Source organism: Heliangelus exortis, chromosome 1 (assembly GCF_036169615.1).
Source record: "Heliangelus exortis chromosome 1, bHelExo1.hap1, whole genome shotgun sequence".
Classification (NCBI taxonomy): Eukaryota; Metazoa; Chordata; class Aves; order Apodiformes; family Trochilidae; genus Heliangelus; species Heliangelus exortis.
The window spans coordinates 135,408,351-135,422,581 of record NC_092422.1 but is presented as its reverse complement, the minus strand read 5'-3'; the positions used below and the strand labels follow the sequence as shown (position 1 = coordinate 135,422,581).

The window sequence follows — 14,231 nt, the reverse complement described above, 5'->3', positions numbered from 1 at the left end:
AGCCTGAGTTCCATTAACAGTGCTGAATATCAGAGTGCAGTCTTGCTAGCTTCTCCTCTGATGACCCCTCATTAACCTTGCAAAGGCTTGCAAAGCCTTTCTCATATGCACACAGAAGAATATTTGTCCTTCTGTGTAGTACTTTTTCCTTTGAATAATAGGCTGGGAGCAGCAGTGTCTTCCCTCAATTTTTCAGACATTTGGAAAGCTTCATAAAATGCTGCTTGGTGTAATCTCAGTACAGATAGATAATTTACCTTGGTTGTGATTCAGACTTATCTATAATTCAACAGCACTTTGAAGTCTGTCATGGCTGTGCATTTTCAGATCACACCACTTGAAGGGAGTTCACTGCTCCTAATTTTTCTGGTGTGGTTTCTAGTGCATCTCTTTGAATTAAAGCTACACAGTGTTGCTCTAGTGTGGTTTCAAAAAATGAGAACAGCCACCCTCCCACTGACTGTCTCTGCAGTATAACTGCATAGATTTTCTGGATCTAGCAGTAGGATATGCAGAAAGATAGTAAAAACTGTCTGTAGTATACAAAGTGTCCAGTCTTTCTCTGTTTCCTCTTTATTCTTTTCCTAATATTGTGGAAGAGGGAACAACTCTCAAGTTGTGTAGCAGCTCGCAAAACCATCTTTTTTTTTTTTTTTTTTCTCTTTTCTTTAAATCCAGTTTAAAGTTGACCTCTATCGCCCTTGATTCTACTTATGTGTGGAAGATGATCATGTCAAGACTTCTGGGTCAGGTTTTTTCTGTTATGCATAAGGGTTCCCTGGCACTTTGGCTTTGTTAATTGTATTTGATATTAAGAAAAATAAAATCACCTTTGAGAATGTATGGCATGAGTTAGCAGCCATAGTTACTTCGAAGTAGGGTACTTCTCTTGTTATCCACAGGGTACTTCCTGTACCATGTGTTTGAGAGTGAAGTGCAGTGTGTCTCTCCTGCATAACTGTGTATATTTAATGCCAGCTGAATTGTCCTAGAATTTAGCTCAGAACATTTGATGTCAGTAAATATGGACAGCAGAGGCAAGACCCTTCATTGATCTCATTCTGAATGAAAAGCAAACTCAACCTGAACAGAACATGATGCTTTGCTAAGGTGTCTGTGCCAAGCCCCACTAACCACTTGTGGTAGTGTGATGTGCTTTGCAGATGAGTGATTTCTTGTCATGATGCTAATAGGACAAATCTAGAAAGACTGTAGAAAGTTAAGAAATTGTATGAGAATTTACTCAATAGACTCAAGGGCTAGGTGAACAACCCAGTTGAAACTTAATTTATGTGCCAAAACAGTGTTTTCTTTCCTCATTAAAGGTACTGAATAGATACTAAGCCTTGGCTGAAAGAATTTACTGAAGGAATATAGGCCATTTTTGCTGATAAGCTTTGTTTTTGTAGTTTGGTACAGTAGCTAATCTTGGGGTGAAAGAGTAAGCCTATACCTGGTTTACTATGAATGACCACGATCCCTGTGTTACATGAAATAAACTAAACACCTATGATAGCTCTTTTCCAACAAAAAGAAATCAGATTGAGTACATGGATAAATAGAAACAGCCAAGAAAAAGCTTATTGAATAGTTCTGAGCTGAACAATTGTTTCACTTGCTGCCTGTCTCCGTTCAGGCCTCTGGCACTGCCAAACTGTGGGTCACGAGCTGGAAAGCCTTGCTATTTGTCCTGGCTTGTCAAAACAAGTTAATGTAGGTGGAAAGGCATGAATGAAATGAGTGGAGTGGGCTTGATTCGTCTGTTTCAATTTGTTCGAAGGGCAGCCCAGTGATTGGGATGTGACACATAAGTCCTCTGGGAAGCTATCAGGTTCAGGAAGAACAATGCTGGCTGTTCTATAGCATAGTTAAATCAATTTTAAGACACAAGCTCTCCTATAGTTTGACAGCTTTGTATATTTTTAAGTGTTTGGGCTGTATCTACTCAGCATATACCGAGATGCAGTAATGGAATTTGCTAGCTTGAAGGCTTAGGACTTTGTCTTATTGGCCTAGGGTTGCTTCATTGCAGTAAAAAAACCCCAAAGGGCTGAGGAAGGAGACCGTGTGTCCATATAAAATTTTATTAATAGGAATTCCAAAACAAATTGGTCTTTAAAGGATAGGATAGCAAGGTGTGTGTTGTTAACTGCTCTTAAAGTGGTGGTTTCTTTATAAAATTGATGCTTTCCAGGCTTATGGAAAACATCTGATGTGCTTTTCTGTTTTTTTTAGTGTCTGACTGTTTGATTTTAAAATAAAAGGGAAATAAAAGAAAACACTGCATTGGTTTAACCAATCTTATACTTTGTCACACTGCATTGTTAAGTTACAAAAACCTATATTTTTGTGCTTCCAGATGAAAACAGTAAATACATGTGGAAATGATCCATCTGCATACCTGTTCAGATGGTGGCTTACAGGAAAGAGGCTGCAGGGGATAGATCTTTTTTGATTCACCTTTGGGATATTTTAATCAAAGTGCTTATTTTGAATGATAGGTAACAAACTTTTTGCTGCCTCTTTAGAGGTGGTGATAGAGTTGAGGGTCTTGCATTCCTACAGACTCCAGCTCAAAGGCCCCAGAGGAGTACCAGTGTTGCCTCAAGTAGTTGCCCTGTTGAACAGAGACATCTGGGCTTTTGAGTTCCTTGGAGCATACACTTATAACTGGGAATTGTTAAACTGTCCCCTTGCCACATTCTTGAAAAATGCTTTCTAGAATTCTCAAGTGATGATGGCTTCTTTCTGCTACAGCTCTGCTGTACAATGACATCGTATGTGGATTTCGTGTCATCTACCAAGATGTTCTGATTCTCCCACCTTTCCCCAAATATCATATATAACTTTGCTGCTAGCACCATTCTCAGTCTCACAAATTACATATAGTGCTCTATTTTCTTGCTTCTCATATTTTGTTAGCTGCAGCTGCTTAAACTGCATTTTTGTACAAGGAAAAGCATAAAGTCACAATAGCCCACACTAACAGCTCAAAAGATACCAAAATTTAGTGTTTGGGATGAGCTGTGTTCTAGTCCATTTCAGTGCAGTCTGAGAGATCTTACTGTCTATGTCTTAAGGTTCTGATGTATGGAATACTCAAGTTTTGAAAGTGTACTTTCATTTTTAAATTGCACGTTAGCTTGTAGGCCAGCTGTTTGCAGGCTGCATTAGAATGTGGTTTGTACCAGGTTAACTAGTCATTGTCAGTACAGATTAATTTTATTGTAGTTGTACTTGAGAACCAATATTTTCCTGAATGCTAGAGCTGAGTAATTTTTTTTGTCTTTTGAGTATAATCCCCTTTTCTGTTACCTAACGTTAACGTTCCTTTAGGGAAAGAATATAAATAACTGTTATGGATGAGCATGTGGTTTGTGTATCCAAGGAAATGAGGGTAGTTAAATGCAGGATGCATCACTAGTATTATGAAACAAGTGGCCTCTTGTCTTTTAGTTACAGCTCTGTTTAATGTTTTCTGTTGCTGCTGCAGTATGGTACCGAAGGGTGTGATGTTTCCTTGGTTGCAAAAACAGAACTGTCTTCCCTTGGTGAAATCTGTTGGCCTGTATTTGTGTCCAAACTTGTTCCAGATCACTAGGGCACTGTGACTTTCAAAGAAGTGTTGAATTACTTAGTATATTGTCACTGTCTTGGTGGGTTGCCTTTTTTTTTTTTTTTTTTTTTTTTTTTTTTTTTTTTTTTTTTTTTTTTAATAGTGCAAGCACTGAGGTGTTGAGTGTCTGTTTTAAACGCCACAGATATGTTTGCAGGAACACAATGCTACCATTGATGTGACCAGAAAGAGAAATGAGTCACAATATGCATGCCTATGAAAAGTCTGTTCATTGATAAGAGTGATTAACACTTGTTAGTTTCTATTTGAGGCTAGTAGTACAGTGGTAAGGAAAGCTGAATAAGACACTTCAGGGAGATCAGGTTTACCTAGATTAAGATGACAATTTAATGTCAAGTGTTGTCTAAAACTGGTTATTAGTGTCTGTGGAAGATAACTTGTTATAATGAACAAAATAAAGGAATTTTACTCCAAATGCATATCTAAAATCTAGGTTTTGGTCAAAACCCTAGGTATTCATATTACATAGCTAAATTTAGAAGTGACATAGAAGTAATTGTTGTATCCTTGTTTTTATAATTACCATATACAGTAACAGGATTTACAGCTAGTTTTAAAATGTGGATTATAAGGATCAAATGCAGGGGCTGAAAAGGCAGTTTTATTTTACTGTAAGAATTATTATATTGCTTGAAGCATTGAATGCTTCAGAAGCATGTGGGTATGGTCTGTTGACTGTACCTATTGCAGCTCACTGCTTTTCTGTATCACTGCTGTTGGTAGTGTTACTATCAGTGCTGTTGGTATGAGTGTTACTGACGTTCATAGGCACTGATAAGATACTGATCCCTGAGGTAATTTCGAACTTTTTCTCAAGCTTTCACCTGGAGGGCTTTTACACTTCTGAAAATAGGAGCTGTATCTGAAAGTGAAATTTATCCATACCCAAAGATATTCTGTGAACTTTTAAGAAATATTTAATGATCTAAGTGAAGGTAGGATGGTTTAGATATTAGTATAGCTGAATGGTATTGGGAGAACACATTACCTGTAAATGATTCTGTCTGGAGGATGACAGGAAGTTGTGAGCAGTTATAAGTAAAGCCAGCATGGTTTTACTGTCTTCTTTTAGTGAAGGAAATATATTATCATGTGACTTGAAAATTACTCAAGATGTGACAAAGAGGTTCAGTGATTATTCCTATAAATAATTGATAGAATTTTTTTTCTAAAATTCTGGTCTTCAAATATATCCTGAAATATTTTTTTAAAAAATATAAACTGCATATGGGTCAACCAGTGCATTGGTGAGCTGACAATACTTAATGACACAAGGAGACTGTTTTCTCTTGAGATGTGCAGCTTATCCTGGTAATATCTCCTGAGAGTTTTGATGATATCTCATAGTCAATTGTTTGTAGATACTACAACAGTATTGTCCAGGAATGCTTTTTATGATCTGTCTCTGGCCAAAAGATCTCTGTTTCTAATGTTAGTTATGTCTTTTTTTTTTACTTGATGCTAGATCATAGGAAGCTTGCTTAAACATGAGATGCTTGTAATCAAAGAAAGTGCAACTCATTTTCATGTTCTTCTACAGTTACACGTACATATAATATGTACTTACAGAATTTGAGGGGTTTGATGCTCTATCCCTCTGTATGGAGTGTTATTTCAATCTGTTACCAATGGCCTCGATGTTGTACACATAGGAATATTGAAGATCATTATGTACAACCTGAGGTGCTTGAAAAGATGCTGTTTTGTGTACTCTAGAGCACTTGAATATTTGAGGATATTGTGTCCCCTTTTCACTTCAAATCAAGCAATGACTTAAACTTACTGAAGTATGTATGAGAGGAGGAAATAGGAAGAGGACATAATCTACAGACTCAGTTGTTGCCTCTGAGAGCAATTGGATTGTAAGGAAAAATAGATGGTAAAAAAGGTTGTAATAGAATGCCTTCTAAATGGAGTATTTAAGGGTAATTGCAAACAAAATGGCATTTTAGACTGCTGGTTCTTTTTTCATTGATTGTACCCAACTGTTCTTCAAGTTGTTGTTTCTCTGAATGAGAAATAAAGCAAAGCTTTCTTACTACCTTCTCTTTTTCATTAGGATCGAAAGCTGTCCAAGTCAGAGCGACAAAGATTTAAAGAGGAAGCTGGGATGCTGAAAGGGCTTCAGCATCCCAATATTGTCAGGTTCTATGATTCCTGGGAGTCTACAGTCAAAGGAAAAAAGTGTATTGTTCTTGTGACGGAACTCATGACATCTGGAACATTGAAAACGTAAGTAAAATAAGGCATGTCAAAACACATAAGAATCATTAGCATAAAATCAGAGCACTAGAAATGGATTGTATTTTAGAACAGATGAGAACAGAGCCCTTTTGCTGAGGGCTAAACTTCTGTGGGGAAATTCTTTTTTAAGGGGAGTCTTACTAGTACTGTAGGGTACAGTAAAATATTCTTTAACACGCTTGTCATATTTTTTCTTGTGACGTCCTAGTAAGCATATGCAGGAAACTTCATATTTTAAGAGCTTGGAAGGCAGTGCTCTATTTTCTCTTGTCAAAATTTGTTTTCCTCTCGAGCTGCCTTCCAAGTAGCATGATAAGAGTTTGTAAAATTCCAAGCATCAATTAATTTACGTCTTTTGGGAAGTTTTGGATCTTACTTATGTACAAAGAATACATAAAAAGAAAAAAACCCTACTGTTTGTTTACCTGAAATTTCATGAAGTTGTATTTTAAAAAAACATCTGAAAATACTCAATTGACACCTGTGAGGTAGTCTTGTGAAATGAGGTCTATTTTTAAGCCAGAGTTAAAAGTAGACACCAGTAAATTAAGCTTCTGCGAGGGCCCTCTTGTGGTACATAGAGCCCACAAGGACTTAGACTTCAGTCACGCCTTTACCTTGCACTGCAGACACTTGCAGAGCTGTGAGATTTGTTTACTACCATCCAGTCACCATTAATCTATTGGAAATAAAACTGCCAGCATTGGAAATTCAGGCATTTTGGGTTGTTGTCTTAATTCGGTTCCCTTGTAAGTCTTGGAGAGGCATTCTAATCTTAATTGTGGAAGCAGGCTGTAGGAGCTGGAAACAATTTGCAATGTATTTGATTGAAATAGCCTGTGAATGTCTTGTATTTTTATAATGCGTATTGATAGCCACAAACAGACATATTTAAAGAAGGAAAAAAAATGGCTCTTTGGGAGTTTGGACTGCAATTAAAGGAAGTATTTGTTTCTTGAAATAGTACTGGAGGGCTACAGATACCGCAATATGTTCAGGCAAGACTTTTCTGAGGTTGTTTAGTATTTCAAATAAAAGAACAGATCTGTTGCTTCATGTGCTCTTTTCAGAGCAGTAATAAAATAAAGGTTTTACAGCCCTGTATGGACTCCTTTAAAGTTACCCAGTTTTATGCTAGAATATGTAGTATTGGATTTAACTTTTTTCTCTTCCTCACAGGTTCTATGATACTAATACTTGGAGTATCTTATATGGTGGCATAAGCAAATTGATAAAGGTGATAATTTATCAAGTAGGATGTTGATAGGAAGAAATACCTCAGATTTGCTGACTGTAGGATTGTTTTGCACTCTGAATATGAGGGTCTTTTTCTTTTATCCAGAACTAATAGGCTCATAAATTGAATATCTTTTAAACTGTCATTTGTACTATAATTTTGATTTGGTTTCTTCTTGTTCACTCAAGGTAAACTTGACAGGTAAACTATATGGGAACTTTCAAATGTGCCAAATTTAATATAATTATTGAATGTACCTGTGTCATGTTCCTAGACTTACACTGTACATTTGTGTTTGCTTATGATATTTGGCTGACAGTGTTACTTATCTTTTTTTTCAGTATGTTTACATTACTGGCATTTAATAAAAGAGATGCATTCCTCATTTTGAGACTTGGGATGTAGACATTGTCACTTGATGTAAAAAACTTAGAACAGAAGTACTGTGATAATTAAGTAAATTTTCCTCTTTTTTCACATTTACACACACACACACACACACACACACACACACACGTAAGTATTGTAAAACATTATGGACTCATTCTTTTCAAATGCTGTCTGGCAAGACCTCTGTATGAAGAAGAATCCTTGAACTTCTGCATATCCATGGAAAACTTTCATAGCTCAGTTGTTGTAGAGAGTTAAAGTGCTTTCTGACATTGTATATTATCATGGAATTAAAATATTGAGGGTAAAGATGGAGTTTTCTATTTTAAAAACTTCTGTCTTCATTAATAAGTTAAGACTTTGTCTGACCTAGGTCACAGCCACTGGTTTTGTCTGAGGCTGTTGTAGTGTGTGTTCCTGATCAGATTTAAATTTGTGTCAACTATACGAATGGGCACATAAATGCATAACTAATGACCTCTGCTAACTTATTAGGGTTTCCTGTAGCTCTTTGAGCTGAGATGCTGTAGACCAACAGCTTTCCTGCTTGAAAAAAGCACTAACCTTGAGTCAGCCAAACTCTAGTTGCTGTTTCTCTCTAATTGATTCCAACTACTAAAAAAGCTTCATGTTCTCATCTTTGCTTGTATGCTGGGCAAAGGTCAAATAGCCATCTTTTTCTAAAACTGGCTGCTACCCTGTAAAATAGACAAGAACAACATTGATTAAGCATGAAGATGGTCAGGTGCTGGAGTGCCTGTGCTTATGAGGAGTGTCTCAGGGAACTGAGCTTTTGGTCATCCTGAAGGTGATGTTTTGGGGGACACCTAATACCTGTCTTTCAAGGCATATAAGGGAGTCAGACTTTGCAAAGTGCTACATGGTGAGAGGATTGGAGACAACAGGCATTAATTGAAACAAAACAGGTTCAGACTGATAGAAGGAGAAGCTGTTTCAGTGGTGGTAGTGAGGCAGTGGAAACAGGTTGTCCCAAAACATTGTGCAGGCTCCATCCTTTGAGATAGAAACCTGACTGGATACAGGTCAGGGGAACCATGTCTGATTTCCTGGCTGACCCTGCCTTGGGCAGAGACTTAGACTAGAAACCTCCTGAGGACTCTTCAAGCCTGAGTTGTCCTAGGATATTAGGAAGACTGAAAACATGCTGACTAGTAGGGTTGTCTGTATTTTTATGCATTTATATATGCTTCAGTTTTAAAAATGGTTTCTGCCTCAATTGACATGTGACTTGGTTCATGACAGTGTTATGGAAAAATGACAGCAACACTTCAGGATGTTGGGTGATGGCTGGATTTGGATCCTTTAACAGTGAGGAGCTGGCAGTAAATAGCATATTTGAAACCAAGAATGTAATTAGGGATTCCAGATGCTGAACTGAAGTGCCCCTACCATGTGATCTTTGGAACAGGCTCAAGAGATGAATGGGGACTGTGTCCATAGCAAGAATTCAAGTGGTAGCTGATGTGATCCAGAACGTCCTACAGTTTGTTTCCTTCCTTGGCTTGGTTTTTACCCTGCCTGTCTTTACATTGTTTTGAAACTTGATTTCCTGCTGGAACTGGGTACCAGTTGCTTTTAGAAATCTGTTTTCACAGCAGGTTTGTTGCTAGCAGTTTGATTTTCCTGATATTTTGAACTGGAGAAATTAAAGTAAAAGGGATTAATACATTGCATTTTTAGGTTGGTCTTGTTTCAAGTGATTTCATCAAAACTTTCCCCTCCAATTAAAGAGATAGGCAGAAGAGATGAACACTGCCACAGAATAATTCAACATAACTTGGTTTCAAGATTGTAGTTGGTAGACTCCATGCTAATCACAGACTTTACTACCAGTCTTGCAGCAGTATGAATGTGGTCTTTAACTAAGACTGATTAACACTGGCTGAATAAAAATTAAGTCCTTACTCTACATACCATGCCAGTTCCTCTCTCTATCTGTATGCCAGCACATGTTATTTCAATAGGAGGAAAACAAAGTCTTTGGTTCAAATTCTTTTACCCAAAGAGTGTGCAAATATACTGCTAGAAATCACTTGAATGCTGCCTTAGGTTATTCACCGTATGGCATCTCTGATCTGTTGAAATTAAGGAGTAGAATAAGATCATAGTCTTAGGTTACAAGCACTGAAAAATATTTTTGGTGTGAAATATGACTCTTTTGACATAGGTTTTTAAAAATTGACAATTTTAGAATGTTTAAAGTTATGTTACATTCTGCCTGAAAAGGGATACTAACTTTATGTATGAACTCTTTCATGTCAGTTATTTGGCAGAGACATTTTAAAGGTTTCCTGCCGCATCCATGTCTGTCCATAGTTTTGAAGTAGTGAGTAGTACCATGTGATTAAACCTTGTCCTGCACCAGGGAATTAATCTCTAAGAATTTTTAATTTTCTTGAATTCAACAAGCAAATCAGAAGTAGGTTTAAAGTGTAACCTGGAAAATTTGACCAGAGAGATTGGACTGATTCTGATAACTACAGTATAGCAATTTAGGAGTTCTCACAGTTGGCAGCAACTCTGTAGAAAGTTGGTTGTTCTTAGTGTTTTGGCTCTAGTGACCCACCTTTCTGCCCTGTTATATTTAATCAAGGAAAAGGTTGTAACTACTTAGGCAGCTTCAAGAGAGAAGGGAGGAAAAAAAAAAACCCGCTTAATAGATGAAGAATTGTTGTAATGCATAAACATACAACTTTTTGACAGGTGAGCGCAGTGCCTTGAAATCTAGCAAGGCAACTGCCTAGTTACTGTAATTATTAGGTCTGTAATTACTGTAGATTAAGTACTTAACTTGTGTCTTTCAGCTTTATAATCACCTGGCTAGAAGAAAAGGGTATAGGTTTTAGCAGGAGGAATCATCTTTAGGTCCCCTGAAGTTTTGAAATGCCCAGGTAGATTTTAAAAGTAGAAGGTGAAGTTGAAATTTGTGCATCTCTTTACTGTTGTTTTACTTCAGAACAGCAAATGATATTGCATAATCTGCTACTTATTAGCAGAACCTGTTTAACCTACTGCTCATTTTTTTCATTAGGTATTTGAAAAGATTTAAAGTGATGAAAATTAAAGTATTACGAAGCTGGTGCCGTCAGATACTGAAAGGATTACAATTCCTACACACGCGCACTCCTCCCATTATTCATAGAGACTTAAAATGTGACAACATCTTCATTACTGGCCCCACTGGATCAGTCAAGATTGGAGACCTTGGTCTGGCAACCCTGAAACGAGCTTCTTTTGCCAAAAGTGTGATAGGTAAGCCTCTCTTGTTCTGGAGACTGGTGAGCCAGTCTGTCTAGTTGGAAACTTGAGTCTGTTACGAGCTTTCCTTGAAAATATGTTTTTGAAGGTCCATAGTCAAAGCTTTATTTCTTTGCTTTTGAGGTCATTCTGTGTTCCTGATGAGATTACATATTAATGTTTTGATTGTGCTTTTATTATTTGTATATTAATATTAAGTATTTTGCAGATTCATTGCCCTGCCCAACCAACAGTTTAGAGCAACATTGTTGATAAAACCACTCTTGACTATATATAAATCTCAGTTTGAATATAATGCTTCTTCATGAAATGTACAAATGCATTTTGGTGGCCGGAAAACATTTTGATACTTAGGGTAGCATTAATTTATACAGCCAATTTTTTTTTATTGTCACAATGGGTTAATATTAAATCTTATATACTGCATGAGTAAACACAAACTAAGGTATAGCAAAGAAAGTCTAAATATTATATCACAGACTGTGGTATAATGTCTTACTCAAGATATCTGTAGAGTGTGGGTTTATGTAAGTTAGGAGAAAACATTGGGGAGGTATTAATGTATTCTGGCTCTGTTCTTGTGTATCCACTGATAACCCTTTCCAGAAATTGGTTTGATGAAACATGGTAGTCTTTCTTGTGAATATTTGTAAGAATTGGTTTTATCAGCTTTGTTTTTATAGTTGGGTGAATAGACTGCAGGGAATGAAGTTGCTCTTGCTCTTGGTATTTAGAGCTTGCTAAAATGCAGTATCACTCAACAGTCCTATACTAGATTCCTAAATGGGATCAATGGTGTATACTTCTAAATTGTCCTGCAAGCTGTCACTGAAATATTTCCTGCTTAACCAGGCCGAAGTATTAATAGTAAAGAAAAGTATAGTGTCAAAAAAAACCTTTTTCTTGAGCATGCCCATCTTAGCCTCAAATTTATCACTGCAAAATTGCTGCTTCCTATCTAACTATCTGTTAAGGGTTAGCTTTTGAATAAGTGACTGCAATAACATTATCTTTTTTCTTTGTTTCATGTGGTGAAAATGAGAAATGTGGCTGTAGAATTATCTGTAAACTGTTGAATCTGGTGTCTGCAGGAAATAATTCTATGCTTAAATTTACAAAAAGCAAACTTGCAACTCTGGCTTAAAGTAAATCTGATCATACGATGCTGTCCCTGTACTTATGGAGGGGACGCTGTGATGCTTCACTGGGCAATAATTTTCTGCACACGATTTAAATGGGACTTGTTGAATCTCACGCTCTATGCCTGTAACTCAATCTCTCTGTATTTCTGAGTATTTTTGACTGTAGGATGTCCCTCACTAATGCCTGTATCTGCAGTAGGCCTATAAATATACTGCAGGTGGGAAGGTAAGTATATGAAGAAAAGGGCTCTGGTGAGTGGCCTTTGCAGAAAATTATTTTTTATCCTTTTTTCATAAAGATTTTTATCTGTAACAACAGAGTTTTTCATTGCAAGGCCTTTTGTGAAACATTCTACGTCAAAAAGTAGATGGAGAGCACCAGGTTAGAGACTAGCTATGGGCTCTTACCAATACTATTTTTTTTGCAGCAGAGGGTACTCGGGTAATTTTTAAGCAAGGTTTAACGTGCCTCCTTTCTTACAGGGAGAGAAGGTAAGTGTCTTAACTCTCCTTAGTATTTGGTTTGCAGCCTATGGCTAGTCTACAGTTTCTCTTCTTCTGATCCCCTCTCCTGCGTTTGACTCCAGCCTGACCGAGTCTGATTTGATACTTACACTAACTAACGTGTAAAAAGGCATTGCATCAGTCCTTTCACGCCATTTTTATTCCATAAAGACCTTGCAATGGAAGACTCATAAAGTACGTTGGTGCAACAGAGTGACTGAGGGTTTCCTCCCTCTTCTTTTTGCCTCCACTTTCTCTTGTCTCACAGGTCTGCCTACCCGCTTCCCCCTGCGGTGAGTAACGCCAGCAGCCTCTGCTCGCTTTGAGACATTTAGAGTCTGAATCGTTCTTTTAATTTAAGGTACCCCAGAGTTCATGGCCCCCGAGATGTATGAGGAGAAATATGATGAATCCGTTGATGTATATGCTTTTGGGATGTGTATGCTAGAGATGGCCACGTCTGAGTATCCTTATTCTGAGTGCCAAAATGCTGCGCAGATCTACCGTCGAGTGACCAGTGTAAGTCCCTCCCCGCTGCTGACTCTGAGCTGCTACTGCTGCCAACAAAGCAGTGGAGCTGGGTAGCATGGTGCTGTGCAAGTGTGTGTGTGAGAGAGATGCTAACAAGGTTTATTGGGGGATGTGTGGAAAGGTACAGGGTGATTCAGCTTACCAAACAGTCAGTCAGAAGCCTGTAAAATACATGAACGGAATCAAAATTTTGCGGATGTTCATACTCTTCCTTCAGTATATAAAAAGGTATTGCATAGGGTTCAGAACTAACATAAAGCCACAAACAATACAGCACATTAGAATAACTATTTTCTAAGCCTCTCTGGGGGTGGTGGTGGGAGTATGTCAGTCTTGAAGATTAGGTGGTAACTTTTTCTGTGGAATAAAGCTGGAACACAAATTTAGAGCGCTTTGGCTTAGCTGCCTGCTAATGTAAATAATAAATTGTTACTTAGAATGATTAAATTAGTAGTTTACTGAATTCCTAATGGCCCTTAGCTAATTTGGTAGGCGACAAGAAGCTATTCCACCCTGAGAGAGTAGTTTTGTAGTAGTGGTGGTGGGAGGTATTGTGAATGAAACCAACAAGATCAGTGAAAAAAAAACAAAGTATCTTACCAAAACAGTTTTAGTGTTACCTTTTACTGTGCTTGTGTATGTGTCTTGGGTAGAGCCAAAGAAGCCTTATTTCAGTATGGGATGGGCACTTTTTCTCAGCATAGATACCTGATATAACTGCCTTGCCCATTCCTGAAAATGTGCTAGGAACTGGGCTCTGGTGAGAATAATCAATTCTTGAGACAATTTCAGGCTTGGAAATCCCCAGGTCTTAAAGATGTCTCTTTCCTGGTCTGTGAAATATTTGGCAATTGGAAAGCCTTGGACCTAGAGACTTACCAGAGTTCACCTTACCACTTCTTCATTGTGCTTGATGCTTCTTTCTCCCCTTTGTTTCTCGTTGATTGTTGAACTTCCAAGAGGGTAAGGAACACTAGTAATTTTTCAGTCTGTCCAATACCACGTTCTGCCCTACTCTGCTGGTGGTGGTTCACAGGTTGAATTTAATTGTTCATTTTTAATTTTTTTTTCTCCCTCTGCTGTTCCATCTACTGCTTGACAGCCCTAAAAAGTACTTTTGATATAAAATAGAGGAAGTCTTGTTTTCTTTCAGAAGAAGCAAAGGCTAGGAAGCTAAATAAACTGAAATGTACACTTACCTGCTTTTAAGCAGAGAGTGGAAAGGCTGTGTGCATTTATTTCCCCGTAGCTGCAAAACAGTTTTTTA

At 37.6% G+C, this 14,231-nt stretch overlaps 1 protein-coding gene across 23 annotated transcripts in view; it reads left to right on the top strand.

Moving 5' to 3' along the window:
• WNK1 (WNK lysine deficient protein kinase 1) overlaps positions 1-14,231 on the top strand; it is a 97,285-nt gene that overhangs the window by 25,834 nt on the left and 57,220 nt on the right. For 22 of the 23 annotated variants that reach the window (XM_071768377.1, XM_071768362.1, XM_071768369.1 and 19 more), the window contains exons 2-4: positions 5,697-5,869; positions 10,561-10,781; positions 12,795-12,952. In XM_071768377.1, the coding sequence (XP_071624478.1) occupies positions 5,697-5,869; positions 10,561-10,781; positions 12,795-12,952 (552 nt within the window). Of the gene's footprint in view, positions 1-5,696; positions 5,870-10,560; positions 10,782-12,701; positions 12,953-14,231 lie in introns of those variants that run through there. The other variant, XM_071768329.1, reaches the window with a different exon arrangement.